The following is a 27,968-nucleotide window of genomic DNA, read 5'->3' as shown; positions in this document are numbered from 1 at the left end:
GTTTATTTTTTTAAAGATATTCTTATTATTATACAAGCGAGAAATATAAGTAGGCCTTGGTCACATTCAAGCTTACATTAAAAAAAAACAAATTATCCTTGCACGTTAATCATGTGTACATATCCAAAAAATAAAGAGAGTATAAATTACAATTTTAAAATCATTTTAAATGCATATGAAAGAAATGGGTTTTGAAGGTGGGAAATACAAATTTGTCTTATAAAACACAAACTTACAGTTTCACAAGTAAGACATCTTGTTTCATTAGTTAATGTTCCCTGAAAGATCTCATGAACCCAGGTTGGGTCTGGTGTGCTGCTGTTGTTTTCATTGTCAATACTGCCATTAGGTAGGCGGCCATTTTGTTTTTCCTGTTTTCTTTCCTCTTGCAAAATATCAGCAATTGTGTTTAGTAGATAGTTTAAAAACTCATGTGCATCCTGCTGCATGTAATTGTCAAAGAGCTCTATAAAAATAGAAACAGATTAAACAAGTAGCTAAAATCTAGCATGAAAATTCCAATGAGTTTTCAAAACACCAGATAAAACATGGCATCGGGAAAAAATACAGACTTTCTTGGATATTTTTTGTAAACATACACCATCAATTTTAACTTTTCAAATACTGGTAAAACAATGACATTAGAACGTTTCAGTAGAATGGGATACTCTACATATTTTTGACAGAGCTACATATTATATAAATGGAAGGATTGTTAGCAAAAGTTTCCTAATATCAAGTGTGGTTATGGAAATGGCATGAAGTATAAATGCCTTGAAATACCAGTATTATTAGGATGTTTTGCAATCACTTGTATTAAGAAACTGCAACATCTTTTTGATCCTTCTGTTTTATGAGTCTTTAAGACTTGACTAACACTTTTTCATTTAGACTCCACTCATACATACTTGTTATAAAACACAAATAAGATAAACTATTAAAATGATTACACAGTACTATCTTAAAAATGAATGGTTAAGAATACTACAAAATACAGGACAATTTCACAGATTACAGTCAGACATATAACAGGTCCTTAGATTTAGACAAAAAAATCAACATTGGTCTATGTTTTCAACTATGTATGACTAAGCACTTGAAACATGACTGTTTCACTAAGGAAGTCTTAAAATGAGAAAGGTCAGTGTCTGTAAGAAAAACCTTACTGCAAGTATAAGAAAATATCTGTAGAATGGATAGCACACAAAGGGCACCTTCATGTATAGGGGTTTTAGACAGGGTTGAACAGAGATAAAGTACCACAGCCATTTTGGCCTCAGAGGCCAAGTTTACATCAGCTTTTAAAAACAAAAAAAAAATAAAAAAACAACCTACCATTGCACTATCATAAGTGCAACCTGGCAGATTCCAACATGTAGTTCTGATAGGTGCTAATAGAACTATTATATACAAAGCACCTACACATGCAGGTACTTAGAATGAGTGTTCTCCAACTTTGAGAGCAGTTTTAAAAAAAGGCAGTGCAGAAGCTGCATTAACAGATTAGCATAAAAATTGAGCTAAGACTTCCAACTAATGAGATAATGGCAAATGATCATCACCAAAACATCAAAATAGGTTTTGACACTGCAGACTCAATCTTTTAATGTTTACAATACTGTACCTTGGTTTGGGACTGTAGTAGTCTACTTCCACCGTGGGCTACCTATTAATGCTGGACAGGTCGGTAAATTAAGTGGATAATATTATGTATTACTATTCATGAACTAAACAATTTTCCTTTTTCTGGATCTCTCCAGATTCATTTACCTAAGGAGATGACGGCTTCAAGGGCACATGCTTGTAATTTACTCTTATTTGTAGAAGTAGGGTTGCTACATACACTTGGGCTTACTCCTTCACAAACCTCTATTTTTTCACACTGCATTCAGAGTAAATTTTGATTTCAGGAGGGCAGTACTTCGATTACTGCTTTGACAGTCCTTCAAAATACCACCTCAAGAATGTCTTTGCCTCTATCAGATTTCACTCTAGGAAACAAATTAGCAATTTCATGAAGAAATAAATGCTTATGTAGCAGACTCACCTTCTGAGCTCCAGATGAGTCCTCGGCTCAAGATTCTGCAATTCTGATTGGTGGAGCCCATCCACCAAACAGAAGCAAGCCAGTGTAAGCAAGGCCATGTACTTTCCCTGAAGGGAGAGGTCAAGGATCAGTCCAGACCTGCCTGGTCCTGAGAACTTTGGGGATGGAGACCCTGAAGTATATAAAAGGAGCAGCATGCCTGGCATGTGGGCAGACATGACAGGGGAGCTGAAGGAAGATCGGAGTGAGAAAAGATGGGGATGAGCTGCCCCAGTGGGGAATAGCCCCGAGCTCCTAAAGAACCCTAGGAGGGTGTGAGACCCTTGGGCTTGTCACTCTGCAGGGACCCGTTGCATGTAGCAGCACTGGGAGGGTGAGACACCTTTGGGCTCGTCATGGTTCATAGTCTGATGCACAGAGTCCAGGCCCTAGGGGCACAGCAAGGCAGCTCGAGCTTGCAGACCCCAGCAAGTGGCTGGCAACCACTGTGCACAGGACTTGAGCAAAGTCCATGAGTGGTGAGCAGTGAAAGGCTGCTCAGGTTAGCCACCCGGTATGAAACTGGAAAGCCACAGCCCTACATAGGGCCCTGGTGAGCTGAAAGAGCTCCAGTGCCGAGCAGGGCATGGAGAACGGGGACGGCTGTCCCGGTGTGAGGCAGGTGCTTGGGAGCCCAGCAAACTTGCTGGGTGAAGCAGCTAGCCCTTGGTGTTCAGAATGGGGCATAGAGCCGCGCAAGCAAATCTGCAGAGCCCCGTAAGGACTGAAGCAGGAGACATTGCAAGGCTTGGGTGCCCAGGCCAGGGGCACCAGGCCACAAGGGGAGTCTGGAGGCAGCATGGGAGAAGAGACCCCACAGGGGAGCATCACGCTGGGACAAGCCAGGCCATCAGAAGGGCCATGAATTATTGGAGCACTGGGGCCCTGAAAAAGAAGGGAGGTATTAGGAGTGGCCTCGCTAGAGCTGGGTGGAAGTCCCCTCCCAGTGGGTGGGTCCCAAGGCCCTGTTGGAAGGGGGTGAGGGGACCCCTGTTCTCCAGGCTTTGGGAACGAATTCATAATTAGATTCCTATGTAGCTGAGGTTTTGAGTTTATGTTGCACTTTATATTTTATAAATAATGTTGCTCTTATTATTTTAGTGTTGTTAACCATGATGTTGATGGGTTTGAGAGCTTGAAGAAATCTTTTGGTCAGTTGTATACATATTTTTAAGTACTGGGTTTTACCCACTGGGGTGAATATTATTGGTTTCATTGGGTTGGGTAACTCATTTCTTGCCTTGGAGATTATGAAAGTTATTTTGTAATATCAGGTATTCAATTAGTTCTGCCATGTAAATGTTTTAATTATATCTGTAATAATAAACCTGTATATAGTTAAGTGTACACTTGTGGGATTGTCTCTACAGGAAAATGGAGGGATCTGCATGTAGGTGGTGATGTCCCTCCCTCAATATCCTAGCCTGTCACCACTTCCTCTCTATTTGGCTGGGAGGGCACGCTGTCCCAGGGGAAAGCAGTGGAAAGGACCCCAAACTATAAATGGGGACCCCGGGGACGAGGACCACACAAAAAAAGGAAAGTAAACACAAAAGCAACACAAAGAAAACACTTACCCACAACAGGACCTGTGGCACAGCTGGAATGAGGGAAGAAACCCATGTGGGTCGCGAGCCGTGCCTTCATACAGCTGAAGCTGACTGGTGACGTCATCAGCAATCACCAGCCGGCAGGGATAAAGTGAATCACCAGGGAAGGTGGAGCAGGATGGAGAGCGGAACCGGGGAAGGCACCAACACTGGATACCACCCAGGATTCTCTCGGAGAGGGAGAACCAGCAGAGGACAGCTTGCCGGTAGGACTGAGGAGTCAAAAGAGGCTCCTGATGCCGGCAAAAGGCAGCAGCGCCGGAGGGACAGGTGAGCTGGACAAGGCTCTCTACTCCATTGCAGGTGGGATCGTCGGGGGCACCTGGGAGGCAAAGGAGACTCTCCCTCCAGAAGGTACCAGGCGGAAGCAGAGAGAGGGGCTGCGAAGCAAGGCAGCAAGAGGCTGGGTGCCGACTCTTAATGTAAGAAGCAGCCAGGCTTCTGCAGAGGTGCTGCAAGACACCGGAAGAGAGACGTCCCTAACAGGGGAGAAGAGCAGCAGTGCCACAACCCTCAGAGGGCCGAGTAAAGGGGGAGACAACCCCAGGGAGAGGCCACAGGCTACCCTAGCCACACACAGGGTCTAACCCCTTGCAGGTTCATAGGGAGTAAGGCATCCTGTACCCCTGGCGGAAGGAACAGGGAGGGGACCGCATGGGTTCCTCACGATAGTAGTGTTTTTTGTTTTGTGGGTTCCTTGCGTTTCCCCCTTTTGGAGGGGTTGAGGAGTAGGACAAGACGACACTGGTTAGATAGCTGCATCGGAGCTCTTTTTGTGCTCCACCTTTGTTTTGGGGGCATGAGTCAGGTGTTGTGACCTGGGTGGAGTTGGTCTTCGGATCAGAGTTAGAGATCGCAGACAACTCAAGGCTAAGTGAGTCACCCTTAGGGAGCTAGTACTCAGGACAGGAAAGTGCTACTAAGGCTACCATAACCAGGAGTACAACAGTATCGGGGGTATGGCCGAGAAGACTCAGCGATCCGCCGAGGGTTGCCGTGAGGCCAGGGTGTATGGGAGGTGGAGCCCCGCAGACGACTGCCAGACAGACTCCACACTGCAGAGGGACCCCGAGTGGTCAGCCCCCTCACTGGTATAACATTCAAAGTCATGGCAGGCGAGATTAGGGGAGGCCGCTCCAGGAGTAAACATTAACTCAGCGGCCTACAGGAGACCATAGGGCGAACACCGCCGGCCACTCAGGCCAAGGCCGCACGTGACCAGATGTTCGAGACCAGGTAGTCATATACACCCTCGGTGTACCTGGGTTACACTTATTAACCAACAACTTGTTCTCTCTTACTGAGTAGTATGTTGCACAAGGGAAGAGAACAGTTCTGCTTTGCTGCCAATATAAAAAACATTCATGGCCACAGAGTAAGCATGTCATTCTTCCAGGTAAGCTTCTGTAGATGTGTCATGTAAGAGAAATCATGTTTGTACCTCAATTATAGTGGGCAATATGTGCTTAGTTAAAAAATATACATAGTAAAAATCAGCCCACAGTGAAAGGATGGCTGCCACAGTTAGGAAAATGAATAAAAGAAAATACTTAATGAAGCCTGCTTCTTTAGGAAAGTATTTTTGAGGCTGTGCATATGGAAATAACTATGAATTTTAGAGGGTCTGAGAGAATAACATTTCTTTACAGAAAGAAGAAAAATACTGAGAGCTGCTGGCAGAACAGGGAAAGCAATGATAGTTTCAGATTACTTGGAGGCATTAAACAAAGAGTACCACATATCATGAGAACCTATGAACCAAGCAGCTTACATGCCAAACCACTTGTCTCTTGACAACCACGCAAATATTAGCTGCCAAAACAAACCAGGCATAAACCCTCTATTTAATTAAAGAAGTTCAGGTGGCACAAATGCTGCAAGTCTCATGAGGTTCTTAGCAGCATTGCATTACACATGTCCTTGGGCTGCATGCCCAATGCATAGTTTGGCATTAAAGCACAGTGAATCGAACCCCATAGATGTCCTTGCTATTATTCATCTACAATTAAAAGTGGTTTGAACAACAGAAACAGAACTCTTCAGTCACTCCTTAGCTAACTATAAACATACAGAATGACATGCTATAAGATCATTATCTTATATTCTTAATTAAGAGTCCAGAGATGATAGAAACAGATCTTACAGGAGACTGAAAGACAGACAGTAAATTCTTTATGATTGGTCCTATGTGGCTAGAGATTTGTAAAAGCAGAATACAGTTTGGATATATGGTATACAAATACAAGTCTAAACACTGGGCATTTCTGCAAAACTATTACGAACATGTCTATACCTCTGAAGTCATTCATCTTAAAGTTTAATATTCAGCAGTGTACAGAACCTCCAACTAACACCACCTGGCAAGTCATCCATTGGCTCCTTAAGTCTATACTGAAAGGAATACAACTCATTCTTACGATTAAGTCTTTCTAGTTTGTACTTGGCTCTGAAGGTTATCCAACTCCATTTCTGTCCCCCTGGAATTCCTGTTCAGTGAAATGAAGTGCAAACAATTTATTCTAGAAACAAAAGGACTATATGGCTCAAGGGACCAAATGTTCACCTTCTAGATCCTCATTTCAATAGATTCCAAGATCAGTTGTAATTAGAAGTTGCTATTCAGTGATGTAACAAAAGGCCATAACCTCTATTACTTGTAAGAGTGAGAAAACACTATTACAGGGATGAGTTCTGTTACGGCAGCTGAGCTACAGTCAGCTGCTAGCAAGCAAGCAAGCAGTCCAGGAAAGACAGCAATAGGAGTGATGAACCTAAAAGTAACTACTTGGGAGCAAGCTGCCCTACAACCAGCAGCAAAGAGCAGAGCTCCAGATATAAAGTAGAGACTGAAGAGCAGCTGGGTAAGCTGCAGCAGAGGGGTGAAGAGTTATTAGTGGGCAAAGGTGAAAGCCCTGTGCCTGGTTTGGGGAATCAGAGATCAGATGACTGAAAGGAGTGGAGCCCATGGAAATATATGCCCGGCTCCTGAGCCAGAGGAGTCAGTCTTTACATAAAGAAGAAACTGAACTTTGCAGGAAAAGGAACTTTTAGGAGTAAGGCTCGAAGAGAGGGATCCACAGGCAACACAAAATGTAGCTTAGAGAGCTGGAAGGAGACAGCTGGGAGTGGGGTAGGAGTTACCATAGTGCAAAAACCCAGAGGAAGGTTTAAATTCAGTTTGGCTGATTTTTTTGTTAGCCACTTTGCCTGTGAGGCATGAGTTTGGCTGAAGGGAAAGCAAGAAGCCATGGCGGGGGTGCCTAGGAAGGCACTCTGTACTCAAATTAGTGAGCTTACAGCTTGTTGGGGAACAGGCTAGCACAGGAAAGCCTAGCAGGACTTCAGTTTATATGGGGGGGTTTATACAGAATTTTTACAAAAATTGTTCTGAACACCAAGCATGACAACGACAGCTCTATAAATCTCTGAAAATTATAAGTATTCATAACACTAAAAGGACTGGTATTAAGCACATTACTGAGTTTTAGAGAATATATTAATCCTAATAAATAAAAAAGGTTAAAGATGCACTAATTGAACTGAAATTGAAGTCAGGACCTTCCAGACTCAAAGCCTTGACATGGAAAGATAACTTTTTTGTACTTCAGTTGCTACATTCAAATATTCTCTCCTTGGCGCTAAAGAAAAATGTCTTGCGTTTGAAAACTTGTGTGACTATCTGAAGTATGCAGCTGGTCCAATAAAAGATATAAATAACCTAAAGAAAGCACTGCCTCCCCCTTACATTTAATTAATAATCTTCTTGCAAGTAAGATTTGGAACAAAAAAAAATTCAAATATTTCATTTTGATATAAACCAAGACAATACATGAGAGAGAAACAATTATAGTGGAAAAGCTTTAAAAATCTGTTTTTGTCCAAGTCTACTATTATTAAACAGCCAAAACCACCTCTATTACTTAACAATGTGCTTAAATCTATACAAGACAAAAGTGGAAATAAATCCTGCAGATTTCAACTTTGTTCTATATTTTGATTTTGTCCTGAATAGCATCAGTTGTATTCTTGTGTTTAGCAAATTATACACACAGACACAATACAGGAATAATTAATTACTTTTCAGACCGAGAAAACAGTTCAATTTCAGTTCTAAGGCACAGCTGATACAATTGCTACACAAGGAAAAAAAAGAAAAATGAAGTTACCATTTTCTTTTCGTAATCTTGTTATAAATTTCTTTGGAGGTATTACTCCAACTTTTTTCTTCTGGGTGGCTATGCTGTGGAAGAGGTCAGCTAAGCATGTAAGAAGGTTCTCTTTTTTTCTTGGTTGACTCTTGTATGCTAGAACGTTTTCTCGAAATGGGCGACAAAAATAAAGTGCCTGAAGAACTGAATTGCAGTAGCATGTGTTCCCAAACTATAAAATAAGAAAAAGATATATTAGCTTCTACTGTATTTTTTTACAGTGATGCAAGCTTAAGATGCTAGATGTTTAAAAAATGCAGTCAGGGACAATTTTTTCTAAATATAATTTCTTGCTGATTTTTCAGTTGGCAAAAGTTTATCTTACTAGTTTTAACAATGAGTGATACATGTGTTGTACACCAGTAGTAGATTACTTATTTTCTTTTTTGGAATTATGCATCTTTTACAATAGTATGGAACCATAAAATGTTCAGTAAGTACCAGGTATCTCACTGTGTCAAAAGACACACAGCAACACATAGCAGGTAAATTTGGGTGGGCAGGGCGGTCGATCATCTGCCCAGCCATCAATCAAAAACACCAGCAATACAATAAAAATCAGTATTGTATGACCTTCTTATCATAAAGAAATTTAAAAACATTGTGCAGGCCTTCAGATACATTTTACAAACTGGATTCTCCCATGAACTTTATTTGTGGTCCAAGTCAGTAACAACTGGCTTATTTGGTTGTATGTACTGCTCTCATGCAGTATAGAAAAGTCACACTCAGAAATAAGCTGAGGGAAAATCATTGCAATGCTGGGCTGAAATCATGGTGAATGTGATGCTTTCATTTTTAGGACAGAGTTATGGAAGAAGGAAGAGAGCAAGTTTTAGCTGTACACATTGTGAAGGAGACATACCAGTGAACTGATCTTCCGGCTCAGAGTCAGTGACCTCATACAGACATCCTGTTTCTTCTGGGAGAGTCGCTGCTCTCCCAGCAAAAAAACATAAGCATACATACTTGCGTACATGTTTTCTCCCAGAGTGAAAATGGAAACTTATTCCCAGGAAATCACTCCCAAAAGAGTTTCTCCTGGGAGAGCAAACATCTGTACATGCTGTGGTTCCTCTCAGAAGAGAGCACAGTTCTTTGGCATTCCCCCTCCCTCTACCCTGGGAGACTGTGTTGCTGCTAGACTCTGCTGCTCCTGGAGGACTGTGGTGTAGCTTCTCTGAGAAATGAAGGTGTACAGAGTTTGCCTACAAAAACTTTTTTGTGAGTGATTTAACCCTTTCTGCTCCTAGGTTATTTCTCTCCAAGAGCAGACATTTTTTGCTCTGGGAGGAAAATCCTAAACATCTGTACATTCATTGTTTCTCCTGGGAGAGTAGCAATTCATCCAGGGGAAACTGAACATTTGTATATGGCCTCAGCTACTTGTACCACTACAGAAGCATGCAGAGGTAGGAATTGCACCAAAACAGCTGATGAGTACTCCCCAGCATCAGATCTTATATCCCTTTAAAGCAGTTAAAAACTACATTTGTTGAACATCAATTTGTTGCTCAGCAAGTCATCCAGCTTATCTGCTTTGGCTTCCCCCATCTGTAAAATATATAGCTGCCATAGATATTTTGTGAAATGTTGCCAAGTTCTGTGCAGCAGTTAAAGTGGAATTCTAATTTTACTATTGTGTAAGTGCTATGTATGTATCTGCGTATACCTGCAGCAGCCCAAATGATAATGATACACTGTATCACTCTCTCTAGGAAAAACAGTCACATTATACAGGGAAAGGTCAGAGCATGCTCTTGCTTCCAAATGACTGAATTGAGAACATAGGAAGAAATGACTGCCTTTAACATTTCCTGTCTGGAAGTCCATGACCATCAAAAATATACTATGCAGTATAGCTAGGAAATGAGGCCAATGAAAGAATCATTTTCTCAATTTTTGCTGAATCTAATGTACAATATCATCTCTATTGCTGCAGTTGTAAAAAAATCAAAAGTAATTTGAAGTAAGAAGAATAAGTATGACCAGGTGACCTTAAAGCAGGAAACGATGATTATAATATTTCATTTGTTGCTCAGTGCTACTCCAATTTTTTGGCCAGTTTTAATATGAGCAGAGTGGTCTCTTGAGAAGATGCATGTGCCATTGAAATATTTACACTGTATCACTGAAAAACTCTCTTTAACACAGCATCCAAAATACTGGCCCATTTACAAGAGACATCAAGACAAAGAATTACATGGTAATACATTCTGCAGAACATTCCGTAGTTACTGAAATTTATTCTATATTAAATAATATATCTTTTTCAAATTTGCTACAGGGGTGCAAAGTTAAAGATCTGGTAGTATCCGGATTCAAAAAAAAAAAATGTAGTGAAACATTGATTAGAAATGCAGCCAACATGAAAGCCTGCAGAACAAAACACAGAGTTACCAGGAGAAACTGGAGCACTGGCCCAAAGTTAGAGAGAGGAGATGCAGTATGCATAAAGATTATAAATCCATGAACTAGAAATAAGAGCAGATTCTGAAAAGCTGAATGTCATTGTATCTCCAGCCAATTCCAGGAGAAAATGAGGCAGCAATGGATGTATTTGACAGCACCAAGGCTGATTGATGACTACAGAAGCATTTGAGACATGAACTAAATATAAGCTATTTTCACAACCCAAGAGCTAGCAATTATGTTTCTTTCAAAATTTTAGGTTTAGTTCTTCAGAAGCTGATTATATAGCTGCCCTCATTAGTAATAGCTGATTTTTTCCAAGAAAACCAGTTAGTTATTCTCCATCTTCACTGCCTTCTTCCCCCACCTTTGAATCCAATCCAAAATTTGTTCTCATTTTCTTATTTTTTCCCCATGAAGTCTCTCTCTCTCTAACCTAGGATTTTGTATTCTTCTACAAATTATATATTTCATTCTTCCAATAAAGGAATCCTATTCTTATTCAGATATATTTTTTCCCACTCATACTGCCTCCAACCTAGTTTGAGTCAATCAACAGAGAGGCCCTATGGAAGATCCTGCTGAGATCTGGATGCCTGCCAAAACTTGTTACCATTACCAGACTTCTTCATGACAACATGACAGCAATTATCCTAAACAATGTCATAGAAATGGACACCTTCACTATTAGAACTGCAGTCAAGCAAGGATGTGTGATTGCACCAATACTCTTTTCCAGCCATATCACAACTATTCCACATCTCATTGCTTGTAGGTTTCCATCTGGAATCAGGATCCAATATCACAGACAGGAATCTCTTGGTTACATTACAAATCTAAGATAACCGATACCACCCTTACTGATCTTCAGACAATTGTGTCATCTCTGCCCACTCAGGTTACGTGTCTGAAATACTTGGATGCACTGTCAACTTCACAAACACCAAGATACTTTACCAACCCTCTACAAACCAACCAGCTGCTCCTCTGCACATTACAATTAGAGGGCAATCCTTGGAGAATGTGAGCATTTCCCCTATTTGAGTAGCCACATTTCCCAAAAAAGTAAACGTAGGTGACAATATTCAATACCAGATAAAATTTACCAGTTCTTCCTTTGACCATCTCTGCAATCACATATTCAATGATCATGACATCAGGACCCAAACCAAGCTTCTTATTTTATTTACCAGGCTGTTGTCATCTGTATCCTGTTGTATGGATGTGAATCTTGGATGACATATTGGAACCACCTGAAACCTTTGAAACATTACTATCAGCAATGACTAGAAAATCTTTCATATCAGTTGGAAAGACAAAAGGATGAATGCTGGCATTCTGACTCAAGCAAAAACCACCAGTATTGAAGCTATGTTTATATGGCAGCAATTCTGTTGGACAGGACATGTCATAAGGATGCCTGGTAGTGATAAGTGGATCCCAAAATAGGTCCTGTACTCCCAAATCACTGATAGTCACCACTCTAGAGGTGGGCAAAAAGAAGAGACTCAAAGACACCTTGAGAGCTAATCTAAAAAAATACAATATTAGCATCAGTACCTGGAAGACTCAAGCACTGAATCAGCCCCAATGGCACTATGGTGTACAGTATAGAATTGATCATTTTGTGGAAACTCGCCTCGCTGTGGAGGTGGATAGGCAAGAGAGACAAAGAGGAAGAACTGGTACCTGACATCACCAAGATCAACTCTTTGCTCCTGAAAACATTTGCCACATCTTCAGTTGAACATGTGGATTTCAAATCTCAGATTGGCTTTCTCAATCATCTATAGACTCACCAATGACTGCCCTATTTACTAGAAGACTGAGGCAGCTCGTCCAAGAGATCAGCATGCCAGCGCTTAAAATTGGCAGTGGGGGCACCTGAACTAAAGCTCATCAAATGAACTTTAGTTCAAGCACCACCGCCACCATTTTTAAATGCCGGGACACTTTTAACCAGAGCAGAGTCAAGCAGTGTAAGGGTAGAGGTGGGCTGCACACTGTGGGCTCAGTGCTGTCTGCCCTGCTGGCTTTTCCCTGGGATCTGCATGCTGGCCACAAGCCCCTACCTATCTGGCAGCAGGAGGCACAGCTCACTGCTGCCACTACCACCTGATGGGCAGGGCACATGGCATAGCTAGTGCGCAGCTCCCAGGGCAAAGGCAGCAGAGAGCCCTGAGCCCACAGTGGGCAGCCTGCCTTTGTCCTCCCACTTGGCTCCGCTCCGGTTAAAAGCTTCCCGGAGCTTAAAAATGGTGGCAGTGATGCTTGAACTAAAGCTCATTCACTGAGCTTTAGTTCAAGCACCCCCACCACCATTTTTAAGTGCCAAGTTGATCCCACAGACAAGCCATTCATAGCTCCGTCCTGCTTCCCACCCCAAATCCTGGGTCCCATTCACTGCCCTGCCCCAGCCCCAGCCCCAGTCCCTACCCCACTCCTGCACTCACAATGGGCCTTGAACTGTCCCCATACTCCCCTTCACCTCCACAGACTTATCTGCAGGGCGCTGCTCTCCACACTGCCCAGCTGCATTCCTGTATATCGGTTACTGGATTGGTATTGGCCAATATGCCTGGTGAATAAATTGGCTATCGGTATCAACCAAGAAAATCTTTACTGATGCACCCCTAATAATATCAGATGCACTACATTAACTGGGAAAAATCAATGTCTTAAATTAAATGACGCAATCAGGAGGAGGTAAAATGATATTTTAAAACAAAAAATAAGTATCAACAGTGATAAGCAAAAAATTTAACAAAACTACCCAAAAACAGAATGTTAATAGTAAATCCTATAATATACCAACCAAGAGAAATACTAATAGACAAAAATCTGCATCTACACCCAATCAAATTTAATTACAGATAAAAAATAAATTTGTGTATTCAGGATTTTTTTTTGGTACAAAGCATAAAGAGGCATCCTGGTTTCCTTTCCCCACCTCCTCTTTTTTCAATGGATGAAGGAAAAGAGAAATAATTGATTTCACAGTGAAGTGATTTAAAATAAAGTCATTTACTAACCATTTTAAATTATTTAAAACAGCAAGAAGTAATCCTTGATTTTAATTTGTTATGCTTTTGAGTTTTAGTTATTTTTCAAAAGACACATTTGCATAAGCTGTCTGTTGATTTACAATTAAATTTATATAGCTCTTGCATGAAGTTAAGACTTCTTTCTGATGATCATTCATTGAATGTTTATTTGAACAATATTATTTCTCTATATTCAGATTCCTAATCTTTTACTCTTTTGATCATGCTGAAAAATGATGCATCATATATTTCTTTTTTAGTTGGTGTTTTTTCCACACATTTTGGCCAGGTACAGACATTGCACATAAAGTGGTTTAAGTGATTGCAAATCAATCTAAACCCGTAACTGTAAAAAAGTTCAATGGACACAGACCAGTCTAAAAATGGCAGAACCTAGGCTAAGATAGACCTGGTTCGATGTGCAGTCAAATCTAATCAATTTAGGTTAGACTGGTGAATCAAACTTTTGTATCTGATCCTCTACCACAGGGGTGGGCAAATTTGGCCTGCCAGGCCATTCTATCCGGCCCACGGAGCCCCTAAAAAGTTTAGTAAATTAACATTTATTTGCCCTGGCTCCCTGTCAAAGCTGGCTGGAGCAAGGGGCAGCAGGATCCAGAGGGAGCCCTCAGCAGGCTTGCAGGCTTGAGCAGCCCAGCCCCGCCCAGCCCCAGCCATTCCCTGCTTTCCCGCCCCCGTCCTGCTCCATCACCACATGCCCGTGGCTCCCAGCTGCATCCCCAGACTGCAGAGCATGGGACCGCACTGGTAGGGGTGTGTATGTCTGTGCGCACATGTTGGCAGACACAGGGGCAGAGAGAGAGACAGAGAGAGAGTGTGTGTGCGTGTGTGTTCAGAGGGTCACTCTTACACACACACCCCTCCAGAGACATGCGCATACACCTACGCCTCCCCTTGCACTGCTATACACAAACATCAGCCACTCTTCTCTCACACCCCCTCTCCACAAGAGAAGGCTGAGAGGTGATCTTGTGGCCACCTACAAATTCATTAGGGGGATACAGCAATGGATTGCTGTTCACCAGGACACCTCTTGGGGTAACAAGGAACAATAGTCACAAACTGACAGAGAGCAGATTTAGGCTAGATATCAGGAAAAACTTCTTCACAGTAAGGATGGCCAAAATTTGGAGTGGGCTTCCAGGGGAGATGGTGCTTTCCCCTACCTTGGGGGTCTTTAACAGAAGGCTGGATAGGCATCTGGCTGGGGTCATCTGACCCCAGCACTTTTTCCTGCCTAGGCAGGGGGTTGGACTCTATGATCTGTTGAAGTCCCTTCCAACCCTAGCATCTATGAATCTATGAGTACCCACCCACACCCCACATACCCACACAAACCTATACCCACCCCCACAATATACAAAAATAAGACTTTGTTTTAAGCTATTGTGCAGTCACCTCTGCGTGCACTACACAAACAAATGCATGTAAATCAGGACAAAAATATTTTTTGAAATCAAATTAATGAACATTGTAGATGATCACTTTTTAGTGGATGATCATTTTTATAATTTGGTATTTTTCTGGTTGAGATGGCAAAACCCCTTGCTGAAAGGAGTACTTCCAGGGGTTAGGGGGTGGGACTTCTGGTCACAAGATGGAAACCAAGGGGCAGGGCACCTGTCAAGGGGCACGGCTACCCATGTGGCCCTTGACAGCTTGCCAAAACTTGGTAAGTGGCCCTTTGCCCAAAATAATTGCTGGCCCCTGCTCTACCAATTCAAGTTAGACCACTGTCCTACAGCATCCCTGACTCCTTTGTAGTCCCCCACAACTCTCTCTTTGCAGACAGGCATGCTAGCACTAGACCTGCACTTAGCTGCTCTAGTCAAGCTCCCAGTGGGCCCTGTACCACAGCTCTCCCAGAGCTGAGCCAGCACAGACTCTTTCCCCAGCCTCCTATCAGCTGCAGGTAGGCAGTGTAGGGTGGGAAGGGAGGCATCTGTGTCCCCTATATGAGCCCCGAGACCTGCGAACCAAAGTCCATAGGCCATGCCCCTGCACCCTCTTATGAAGCACCCTACATACACATATGACATGGAGCCCAAGAGAACCTCCGAAGTTTTGTGGGACTTCGGCACAGTCCCACAAAACCCAACAGACCCTAACTCCTGCACTTCCAGCCAGGGACTCTCATGCCCCTGTGCTCAGGCACAGCCCCATGGAACCCAACCCTGGTTTCTACACACATCTTGGTGGCCAGAGCCAGGTACCCTGCCACCCTGACCCCAACATGGACCACTCCCAGAGCTAGTATGGGCAGCTTGCCTCTGGAGGGTCAGTGCAGCAAGGGGCAGAACATCAGGACTGGCCCTGCATAGAGGCAACCTTGTGACCTCTGTGGCTTGGCCACTGACAACAGGTACATAAGCCATAGGCACGTGGAGTGCTGCAAAGCTTTTCTGGCCCACAGCTACAGGGTCCCAGAGTACTAGAGTCAGGAGAGGTATGAGGGTGTGCCTGCTCATGCCCAGCAGCCAATCAGTGGTGGCCTGGGTGCATGGCTGTATTTGACAGTCTCTGGCAGTCGAGGAGTTTGCGGGAGCGCCCCCAACCTGCAGACCTCAGCCAGTGCAGGCAGCCTGTGTGCCTCACTTCATCCCCACCCACCAAAGACTGTTTACGAACGTGTATACTGTTTGCTACCCATCTACACTAGGCCACTTACAGAAAACTGCATAACTTAGATTGATTTCGCCTTAGGCTTTTTGATTGTCTGTACTTAGCCTTTGTGTGTACCTACATTTACCATAAAATATTGCTACCAGAGGTTTTTTTGTAGTTTTGTAACTATATAAAAAAGGCATTTTAAATTATCTGTTACACAAGTCTACCTTAGATGTATTGGGTGTATAAAGAAATAACGTAGGTGAATTTAGGAAAGCAGACCTTTGCCTGATCTACACCTCACAAGAATGTAATAAGGGAAATAACCATACAAAATGTCATTACTAAATAGGGAATTACTATCTCCAAATTTCATGTAGAAATGGGACCAAAGAGAAAGCTCCTTTGCTTAGACACTGTTCTTTCAGCACCTCTCCCAATTCCCTGAGGTTGCGTTATTAGTATTTTTCTTCATATATCACTCCCTACTTAATCTGGAACTCTTGCTAGCTGTAGGCTTCTGTTGCTCTTAGATGCAAACTTCTCACAGACAATTCCTATATGGGAGACACAGGAAGGAAAAAGTCTGGAAGTGAACTGCTAGTAAGTAGCAGAAGGTAGAGTATGAGGCTTTGAATCCATCTTTTATTGGGATAGTAGTCTGTACAGCGTGAATATCCACACTCAGTGGAAGGAAGACAACCTTCTAGGGGACAGGAGGATATTAAGCTAATAAGAGAAAGGGTTAGTAAAACACAGAACAAGTAAATACTAATTTAGCACAAAATCATCATTTTGAAAGTTAAATTAAGCAAAAACTAAACTAGAGCAGATTTGTATTTATATATTTATCTTAATTTATACACGTCATTGGTAGGAGCCCAAGTATACAGGAGATTTGCAGCAGTTCTTACAACTACAGCTTACTATGACTGTAACTGGGTGGGATGATTCTAGGTTCTATCATGATCTACCTGTGGTCAGCTTATGTTGCATTTTAATCTATTTTTTTAAATCTTTGTCTTTAGTTATTCTTTTGTTCACAATCTGTTGTTCAACACCTTGCACACTACAGAGGTCAGTCTTATACCCCTGCAGTAGGTCAGATTTCATTTTTAAGTATAGAAACTACATTTACTATTTTCCTATCATATGGTGTCAGCCTGACTAGCAATTCCAAGTAGCATTTCCACCATTCCATTCTGAAACGGAAATTGTACAATGCACTAAGCTCTGAATTTAGCTTCATGCAACCTGGTAATTTCCTTCTCCATTTTCTCAATTCTATTATCATCTTGCTTTTCCCCCATGGCCAGCATCACTATCCTTGTTAAAACTGAAGAAAAGTACTTAGTTTCTGGCCACACCAAGGTTCTCTCTCTCTACCTCAATGTCACTGCATAGTTGCCCAACTTCTTTCCTCAGTCTCTTACGTACATAACTGAAGAACTTTTACTGTTTGTTTTAATATCCTTCACAAGATCTAAAATCAGCCTGACTTTGCAATTCTTACTTTAGGCTGATGCTTCTTGATCTGATGCATACCATTCTCTGCTGAATGCTCTTTCCTTATTTTTAATAAGGAAATCTTGAGGTGGCCATTCATCCACTTAGTTCTGGAGCCCCTTCCAGCAAGTTTTCCTGCCCCTCTCTCTCTTTCTTCCAAAGATGCTAAAACTGTCAGGAACTTGAATTGACAAGAGAGGTAGAATTTTCAAGTCCCTGAGCTCCCCAGTCCAGTTGATTTTAGCTTATCTTTGTAATCCCCTGTGAAGATGTGAGTTTGCAAAACTAACCAGGGGCGTATATAATCACAGTAAACAGCTGTGAGCTGCTTCAGATGCCTGATGTGGTTTGTATTTCTAAAGCGTGGTGCTTCACTCAGTTTTTCAGGACCATTGCTGTGCTCCAGCTGAGTAGAGAACCAGCACTCTTGAAAGTAAAATAGTCACAGCAGTTAGCTGAGTAGCTAGTCCTTAATTCAGCAAAGTGCGGTGAATTATTAAGCAAGTTATAAACCAACTGAATGCACAAAAACCAGGTTCTACTATACAAACATTTTGCTTGTTTTTTACCGACCATAATCTGTACCCTAAACAAGCTGAACATAATCCTGTACTGCCTGACTATCTGTTCATACACGCACAACCTGCGTCCAGTCAGTCTCTGCATTCGTTACTGGTAAGCTGCCATTTCCTTCCTTGTCCCCGTCAAACCAACCACTACAAACTCTCCATAAAAACTTCATGCTTGTGGTCTCATTTGCAGGCTCCTAATATCTGATGAGTACTTGGCTTTTAAAGTCATTTGCCAAAGTCAACCCTCACCCTTAACCAGAGATCAAGCCTTCAACCCCTAAGCAGTGAGGTCTATCACTCTCATAGCACACAAAAGCAAACCACTTAAAGTCTCCTATGCTACCTCAAATAGTTATGCAAGAATTCTTAACACAATACATTTTTCACTCAAAAGCATTAATGGTTTATTACACCAGACACTAGATTTTCAGATATATTAAAATGTAATCATTAAATTGAATAAAAGTGAAACTTTTCATACTTGCTCTCTTCTTGGATTTAATATTTTTCAAAGTTTCAACAAACAAACCAGCACTTTATTTTAAGCCCAGCGTGCCCCCATGTTGAGCACAGTGCGTGCCCAGAAGAGGCATCGTGTTAGTTGGACCCAGCTTGCCCAACAAAAATGTAACCCTTGCCTCTTAAATCTTTATTATGGCATTTACGGCACTGACAGACATGGAAAAAAAACAAAACAAAAAAAGCAGCGCTTTCCCAGGAAAGGAAGTGCACTAGTTCAACCCAGCTCTCCAATGTCTATGCATATCGGATGCTTCAGTGGGGCTTTTTGGCACTTTGAATCAGCTATTAGAGAAAAGTGCCAAAAAGCCCTTTGAAGTGTCAGATGCTGGGCAAGCTGGGTACAACTAACATGATGCCTCTTCTGGGCACGCACTGTGCTCAACATGGGGGCATGCTGAGCTTAAAATAAAGTGCTGGTTTGTTTGTTTTTTACATCTGTAACCAGCCTCAGTTACTGAGTGCTTCAACTTGAAAAGGGCAGTGACCTTTTAAGTTTTTGCATGTAATTCTTCATTCAGACTGTGATACTAAGTACTTCCCTGCTTTAACATACAGTACTCTGAAAAAGCAGTGTTAAAAATGAATATAACATGAGAAATAGTTCTATATTTATTCTAATATACATACTGTACCTTTATGCAATGTGATACTTAAGTTTCAAATGTTAAATACACAACAAGTAAGATTTCAGTAATTTCTTTCCATAGAAGTTGAATTAGTTTTGTAAACTATTCACTCCACCTCAACACTGTCACTTATCAAACCCACACTTGGCATTTCAAAGCAATCAAATTATCCAGTAAAACTTACATTAACTAGACCAAAATAGTGCTCGTTGACTGGAAACTGTTCTGGACCAATCTCTTTCTCTAAAGCCGAGGCATTGGCGCCCTAAAAAAAAATAAACAAAAGATAACATTATAGTAGTTGCCCAGTTTTTTCCTATGTCCACAATGTGGTTTTACTGCTTTACCAAAGTCTTTGAACATGAAAGACACATTTTAAACAGTTTCTTCAAGTACTTGTGGCCACCTATGAGTAACTGCACACACAAATGGCTGATTATCTAACTGTAGTTTGTGTTCATATTAGGCACAAACACAAACCCACAGTTCTGAAATTCTGGCACAAAATGTCTAATATGAATCAGCTACTTGTTTAAAACAAACAAAAAAACCCAACAGGTACTTAATTGCTTTTGAAATAACATTCATCAGTGTGGAACATTGCCAATCCATATGCTCAGCATTAACAGGTTATATTCCACACTATATTCTACCAAGATTAAATAACTGCTTTCTAATTGTCTCAGTCCAATATGTTCCTACCTACCCTTCCTCCTGATATATTCATTTTTTTTATTCAAGTTAACTTTTTGATCAATGAGGAACAGAAAGAGAGAGAAGAGAGAAGTTTGGTCGTGTTTATACCTGTTTTTAGGTACACTTAAAATTGGGCTAATACAGTCAACACACACGTACAACCCTCTGGCATTAAATACTGTGGATGCCCTGGGCTCTATTACAATAAAGGGTACTCCCTTCCTAGATGAAAGGAAAGTAAAAAAATTATTCTGACCACAGTCGCCAACTTTTATTTTTGTGAGGGGGGCCTAAAATGATGCCCCCCTCCCACCTCTCCTGGTGGCACAGCCAAAGCAGATCCAAGTGGAGCCCATGGGGGGGAGGGGAAGGAGGAGAGTGGGGGCAGATGCAGGCTGGCCACTGTGGGTTCAGGGCTTCCCACCCTGCTGCCCTCCCCCAGGAGCCCCACACCAACTGTGCCATCATGGCATGGTGCTCCCTGCCTTCCCAGCAGTAGCACAGGGGGCACAACTCTGAGATGCGATCACTGCCACTGCTCCCACTGGTATCCGGAGGCACCTCACCATGGTGGCATGGCCACACAGCTCCCGGGGTGAGGGCAGCAGGACAGGGAGCCCCAAGCCCGCAACAGGCAGCCCACACATACCCCACACACAAATCTGGGCACATGCCCCCCCCCAATACACCCCTCCCTGAGAGTGTACACAGTGGCAAGGAGTGCCCCATCCCCACCTCCTGGACAAGTCACCTGTGGCTCTGTCCTGCTCCCTGTCCTGGCCCCAGGCCCCATGCACCACCCTGGCCAGACAGTGCCCCCAAGCCCAGGCCCTGCACCAATCTCTCCCTCATCATGGGGGCCTCAATCTGCCCCCCATCCTGCCACAACAGACTTACCTGCCGGCAGCTGGGGGAGTCATGCAGGCCAGAACCAGGACTTGATGGTCCCATTTTGGGACTGACCCACCAATTACGGATGCATGGTCACCCTACCCTCTACCCAAGGGGAGTCAGGGCCCTCGGGCACCCACGTACCCAGTGCCTGTGATTCTGACATTAAACCTACACAACAATGAATTAAGCATCTATTTTGCTCGTTTCCCAAAAGGTGTTTTTTTGTAACCAACTCAGCCATCACATATAACTCAAGCTCTGGAACCACAATTGCTCTAGATAGCTCTGCTCCACAGGAATCCCAAGATCCTTTATTACAAGGGTGAGGGCTCTTGTATGTGGGAGATGAGGCCTCTACAACAGCCAACTCCAAAATATGGATCTTCACCCAGTTAAAAGCAAGAAATACAAATGGCACCACAATATAGTAAAAACACAAAGCAGATTTCATTGACTTAAAAGCACACACAGCATATTATCATACTCACTTATCAGACAGTTTTCTAAATCCACTAATTAAAAAATGATTTTCTTCTCCCACAGGTCTCTACATGCCCATTCACCTTTCTTAAATTCCTTTATTAGCTTCTTCCTTCTTATTGCATCTAATTTAGTCATTCCATCATCTTCAAAGCCCTTATGCATGTTTTTTCTCATTCCTTATTTCATGACAGTAAGCTCTAGTTAATCTACCTAGGAGAGGCTTAACCACTATGGTTTTATTTATGATCATCCCAATTCCCCACCAATAGCCCCCTCCACTTGCCTGTGAAATTACCAACTCCTGATACTGGCCGTCACTGGGCAATTACCATTATCTGCTTTCTCCTTGGAGTGGTGAATTAACAAAACGTTATTGTCTCTGCATAGCTGCTGACTTATTGCTTACTTAGACATTCATGCCTTCCCACTAAAACTTTACTCCTTTTCTTTACAATTAAAATCTGCCCTAGTTCCACCTTTCATGAACTGGTTACTGGTTATTTTGAAGTATTATTGGTCTCCCCACCACACATTTTTCTATAGAAGTCTATCCCTAGATATGCTGAGAGATTAATCGTATTAGAGATGGAAGAAGCTGGCACTTTTTCTGAGATAGTTTTTTGGCTGATGTGGGTAAGAAGATCTCTTCTTGAATTAAATACTTCTAACTGGGGGAAGACTCCAGACTAAAATATCCAAGCACATTCAGAAGTTTACTATTAAAACAAAAGCACTGATATAAACTGGCAGACTGCTTAAGAACATACGAGCTGCCATTTCCTGGGTCAGACCATAGGTCCATCATGCCAGGCATTCTGTGCCCGCAAGGGGACACCACCACTTTCCCCTACCTGCTGGGCTAGGGAGCAGCAGGAGCTCTGCTGAGCTACTGCAGGCTTCTGCTCTTCCCCGCCCACCCTACCTTCACCTGGACCTACAGCTCTCCCCACCACATCACCAGCCACCAGCTGTTGCCTCCCACCATTTGCAAAGAGAGGGGACCCTACAACGCCAGTGGGGGCCCTCCATCAGCAAACACTGTCTGTTATTGCTAGCTGCTCCAACAGGAACCCTGTGTTTACCCTCCTGTGTTGAATCCTGTGCTCCACTCCTCCTCTCCTGGTGTTTTGCGTTCAGCCGAGTAAGCCAGCAGCATGACTCCCCCCTGCTCCTGTGCATGCCCTTGCATGACTTGTTTTTGTTTTAGCTCCCAGCCTCACACCCCCACAACCTCAGACCCTGTCACCCAGTACAGGTGGAGGAGGCACCCCACAGCAAGTCACACACTCTCTTCCAGGTGGAGCGGGAGCCCATGGCTCCTCTCCCATCCCACCTGACCCCTTCCCACCTACCCTTCCATGGAAGGGCAAGGGCCCCCAACCAGGGGGAAGCTAATGAGGAAGGAGAGAGCAGGGGCTCCCCCTGGTCACTCTCTCCTGGAGGTGGGCACATGGCAAGGGCTCCTCCTGCTCCACAGAGGGTGGGAAAGATGAAAGGGCCTGCAAGCAAGAACAAACAATCAACACTTGTAGGGATCAGTGGCACCTTGTTAGCAGGCACCCTGCCCACTCATCCTTCCCCTAGCCCAACTGCTCATGCCAGAAGCTAGGGCTACACCCTGGTAGCCTGGGCCCTCCACTGCCTCCACCCACACCACCTTAGGCACTCAGGGCCCCCTCCCCACCATCAGCAGGCGCCAGAGAGTGTGCAGTGATATCCCCGAGATAGATGCCCTCTCTCCCCACCTTTGAAACATACATGTGGGCTCTTGCCTGGTCAGTGGGGATGGCCTCCACGCATTGCGGCAGGGAAGTATTTTTCCTTGCCATGGAGACCAGTGCAGAAGGTGGTGGAGAAGGATCTTGCAGTGGCACAGTGGGGAGCAAGCACATCTCCCTTGAGCCCCTAGTAGAGCTGAGGACCCAGGTGGTCCTTATCCCCAACCCCTGCTACCTCCCTAACTGGGCCCTCATGCCCTTCTCTCAAGGCCTGGGGAAAGTCCTGTCCCTCGTCACCACTTTCCCATTGGGATACTGGGACCCCACCCTCTGTCATATTCAATCCTTTCATCATCAGGTCACCATCCAGCTGTCAGCATGGGTGGAAGCAGGAGGTGCCTTTATGGTCCCCTTCCAGGGGATCCCCAACAAAGCTTCTTACAAGGTGGGGAAGGTGAGGTGTTTCCAGTTCTGGGCACTGGGGTACTTCTGCCAAGAGTGACCCCCCAACTAGCAACAGGGGATACCACAGACCCCTGCTGAGGAGAGGGGTGCGACTGCCACCCTTGACACCCTGGCTCCAGCATCCAATTCTCACGCTCAGGGTACCCAGTGCCATAGCCACTGGCAGAATCCCAGCATGCGGAATCACAGGCAGGGAAGGGTGGTCAGGGCTGCCCCCGCCACTAATGCTGCCACTCTTTTCTAGCCCCACACCACTCCCAGCAGGATGATCCCTTCTCAGGCCACCCCAAGGCTGCATGGGTGCTGGTCTTTTATGGGGAGCAGTCTGCCACCCAAAGCAAGATCAAATGCAAGGCCCAAATGCAGCTCAGGCCCTCCAACATGGAGAAGCCCCGCTTCTCATCACCTAACAGGGGAGCTGACACTAAGGTCATGCCCACCACCTCCCATGCTGTACCAGAAATCCCTGTCCCACAGGCCCCACCAAAAAAAAGTTAGCCAGCACGACCACAGAGGAGGGCTCGCATATATCCTGCAGTAGGAGGATGTAGGAGACTCCCAATTCCACCAGCCAGAACCTGCCCCTGCCCCACTGCAGATGCCGAGATCCAGCCTCAGCCACCTCTGGGGCAGGTCCAGTGCCAGAGCCCTCCCCCTCCAACCCTCTGCACAAGGTGGGAGTTCTGGGGCTCATTCTGGTGGGATCCCAGTGGGGAAGAATCCCTTCTCCAGGGCTCCAGAGAGGGCACCAGTACCTGAATGATCTCCTCCAAACCCCACTGAAGTTACCCCTGCCACAGACCCCAGTGTGTCTTGTGGCCCCTGCACAGAAGGGAGGAAGAAGCAGGGTTCCCCACCAAGGAGGACCCTGCATTCCAACCCCAAGGGGGACCCTGCACAGCTTCCGCTGCTGTTTGCCCTGCCTCTTCCTGTGCTGTCACCTTCCTGACCACGGGGCTGCAGCTCTCCCTCCCCCGGAATTGAGGGATGTAGCAGACCAGGTGGTTCAGGCAGTGCTCCACTGGTCCTCTGCCCTCATGGTACAAAGGAGGGGGAAAACACCCATCCAAGCCAGTAGCCAGGAGAAGCCCACAAACCACAGGACCAGGAGGAAGATGACCAGAAGGAAGTCTGTGGGCTTCATAGAACATGCAGATCTCTCAACCCCAGCGGTACCCAGGAAGGACCCGCAGTTCCAAGAAAATACAGCTTGCTCTGGACTGCAGAGAGGATTTCCACTGAGTCCTCAACTTGGTGGCAGCTCTGGTGGGGGAAGGCAACAAGCATCAGCTGGGCAATGCTAGGAACCAGCAGAGGGCCCTCAGCTTCCATGATGCCCTCTACACCTATGGGAGGGTATCAGAATTGCTAAGGAGCCCTGCAGCTGGCACTGTCTCCTGCAAAAGCCCCACCAAGCCTAACACTCCCCACACCCACAACCAATGAGGTCCCACACTGTGGTGACCCTCTGTGTGGCTGCAGGATGTGTCTCTGCAGGTGCCAGGTACTCTCTTTTCTCCAGAACAGGAGAAGGGTACTCTGTGTTTTTCCTGCAGGAGACCCACAAAACTCCACTTGCTGAAGCCAAGTGGCAGCTGGAGTCGGGAAACACGAGCTGCTTCAGCCACCTCATGGACACATCCTGTGGGGTGATGATGCTGTTCTCCCTGACCCTGCAGCCAAAGGACATTCTTGCCATTGAGGTGCTGCAATTTTCCAGGTCCAAATACAGGGGCTCACCTCAATCTGGTGAACATGTATGCCCCTGTGCATGACCCAGAGATGTCCTGTTTCTACCACCAGGCAGCCACCTACCTCAGGACCTTAAGGCCTCACGAGTGGCTGTACCTCGGCAGGAACTTTAGCATCACCCCCAAAGCACAGGACTGCACTGGCAGGGAGTGGAGCCAGTCCACCACAGACATCCTCCAGGGGGGTCATTGCTGACACTCCCTGGTGGACATCTGCCTTCAAGCCATGCAGAGACTCCTGTACAGTGCCAGTAGCCGGGTAATGTGGAACCTGATGAGCTGCACCTTCCCCACTGCCTCCAAGGGATCCAGCAGCTCTTCTACCTGTGAGATCTCTCTAGGCCAGACCTGGAGGAGCTACTGGATTTCTACTACAACCTCCTCAGGAATTTGGTCTCCACCTCCTGGTCCCCAGAGACAGTCAGTTGCCCAACGTGCCAACCTCCTCACTAAGCTCTTGCTAAAAAACCTACAGTTGATGGTGCTGGCAACAGAAGTGCCCTGGGTGCACCAGAAGGTGGTCCTGGCCAACACCACTCGTATCAGTGACCTCCTGGATTATGCCAGACAGAGGTGGGCAGATCCCTCTGCCCTGGCTCAGGCCACAGAGCTGTCTATACTGCATGCTCCAAGAGGCAAAGGCTGCCCTGCCACCCACTGCCCTCACCTTTATCAACCAATCCTTTGCTTCCAGGATTTTTTCCTCTGTTCCTCTCTCACTTGCAGCCTCCAGCATTTAAAGTCAAAGAAGTTCTAATTCAAAGGCTGTATCCATAACTCAGCAGCTACTGATGCCCATTCCCTCCAAGAATTTATCCAATACCTTTTTCAACTTTGCTAACCTGTCAGTTTCCAAAACATCTGGGAGCAGTGAGTTTCACACTTCAGTGACATGCTGTGTGAAAAAAATTTCCTGCTTGAAAATTAGTAGTTTCAGTGGTCATGCGTAGGGGGTGCACGTGCACCCCTGTGAGGCGCTGGTGCATCCTCTGACAGGCCACACTCCCTGCTTAGGTGACAGGCGGTGGGGGGCGGGGGGGAGGGAAGGCGCGAGTGCCAGTGCCCCCCCCTGCAAGTGCCTGCTGGGGAGTGGGGGTGCCACTTCCAGGAGTGCCGTGGCCAGTTCCTGGTTGGTACAATCGGCAGGACTGGCCACAGGAGGACCACCCCCCTGGCCGCTGACTGGTCGCTTGGAGGGGCACCTCCCAACTCAGGTGGCATCAGTCACCCATGGCTAGTTTAAATTCCAAAACCCAGAATCCAAACCATGAAACAACGACCTTGAATCAGAAAATTTTAAAAAGGACTTTGTAGCTGTATCATTTCTCTTGAGAGGACAACAATATGAACGGTATAAAGACGGTACCAAGATTTTCTTTATATAATTTTGAACCCAGTTTAAAGTCATTTGCTCTACCTATCAAAAACATGGGGCAATCTGCCATAGATTGAAAGAGTGACATCAGGGGAAAGTATGTTATATTTGCTTAGTTTGTGGATTATAAAGAGGCTCATCATTACTCTTCATTTGGTGACTTCATTTAGAAGGAACATTTCCTCCTAGAAAAGTTCATGAAGTCAGGAGCAGATTAAACAATATGTAGTCCACTGAGAGATGTTTTTCCTCCTTTGTCTTTTAATATTGTGAAACATCTTTCAAAGAAAATTGTGCTCCCTCAACGAGGAGCTTAACATACAGCTCACAAGATTAACTTTCCTATGTATGAATTAGAAGACATATTGGAAATTTAGAAGATTTTCTTTAAAAAAAAAAAGAATCAATATTTGACTTTTCTATTTTACTACTCCGTGAAATGACTTCTGATATTAACTCAGGTATCCAGGTTGTAGCCATATGGGTCTAGAGGAAAAAGCAATCAGTGATATCTTTTATTAGACCAACAAAATGTTTTCAAAAAACCCATTTTTTCTTTAATTCTTTTCTCTTTCATAGCAATTAAAGATTTTTTTTTGCAAACATCTTGTTAGTCTAAGAAAAGATATCACCTCTGTCCATAAGCCCTGATTGCTTCTGACGTTAACCCCATTCAGACAAGTTTCCTATCCTTACTGTTGTAAACTTGTTGAATCCTAATACACAAAGTATTAACATACTTTTGTTACCATAGCTACTGTGTACCAAAGCCCACACACTGCAACCTTAGCTTAACCCTTATTTTCAGCTTTCTACATATCCTTCTTTACCATTATACTCCTTCTCCCAATACTAGCAGCTATAGATGTCTGACATAATGGTTGTTTGGGTTGGCAGAGGGTAGTCCAGCCAAAAAAGGTTTTGTTTAGAAAGACAGTTGGAAAGAAGAGCATCCTTTGGTTGGAGCATATACCACATTTATTCAAACATAAAACAAAGTCGCCTCCCCACCCCCCTGTCCCAATCAGCACGAAGGAAAAAGCACCTCATCTTACTTTTGCATTCAAAGAAACTTCATTAAAATACACTGTGTGTCATTAAATTTCTGCTAAAAGCAGTATGTCATCAGTAATAGAAATCAACTATAATGTTGATTAAATGCAGCCAACACTAAGCACGACTATAAAACACATGGCCCATATTGGGCAAACATGCTGATGGGAACCTTTTGTGTAAACAAAAGGGACTGTTGCTCCCCCAGGATGGAACAAGTACCAGGCCTGGAGGTACTGCAATACCAGGCCAGCCCTAAGAGGACAGAGCAAGCTCCAACACCCTCTCCTGGTTCCAAAAATGCAGATCGGAAACATTC

The 27,968-nt window shown here is 44.3% G+C and overlaps 1 protein-coding gene across 1 annotated transcript in view; it reads right to left on the bottom strand.

Annotated features, from left to right (window-relative positions):
* The window catches only part of USP12 (ubiquitin specific peptidase 12), a 94,639-nt gene that overhangs the window by 35,267 nt on the left and 31,404 nt on the right, over nt 1-27,968 (bottom strand). Inside the window, exons 2-4 of the mRNA XM_090028425.1 lie at nt 19,399-19,479; nt 7,863-8,076; nt 237-466 (exon numbers count right to left, since the gene is read on the bottom strand). Coding sequence (XP_089884551.1) covers nt 237-466; nt 7,863-8,076; nt 19,399-19,479 — 525 coding nt within the window. The remainder of the gene's footprint in view (nt 1-236; nt 467-7,862; nt 8,077-19,398; nt 19,480-27,968) is intronic.

This window comes from Crocodylus siamensis, chromosome 1 (genome assembly GCF_052110815.1).
Source record: "Crocodylus siamensis isolate JL-2025a chromosome 1, ASM5211081v1, whole genome shotgun sequence".
Classification (NCBI taxonomy): domain Eukaryota; kingdom Metazoa; phylum Chordata; order Crocodylia; family Crocodylidae; genus Crocodylus; species Crocodylus siamensis.
This window is presented reverse-complemented; position numbering and strand designations above follow the sequence as displayed.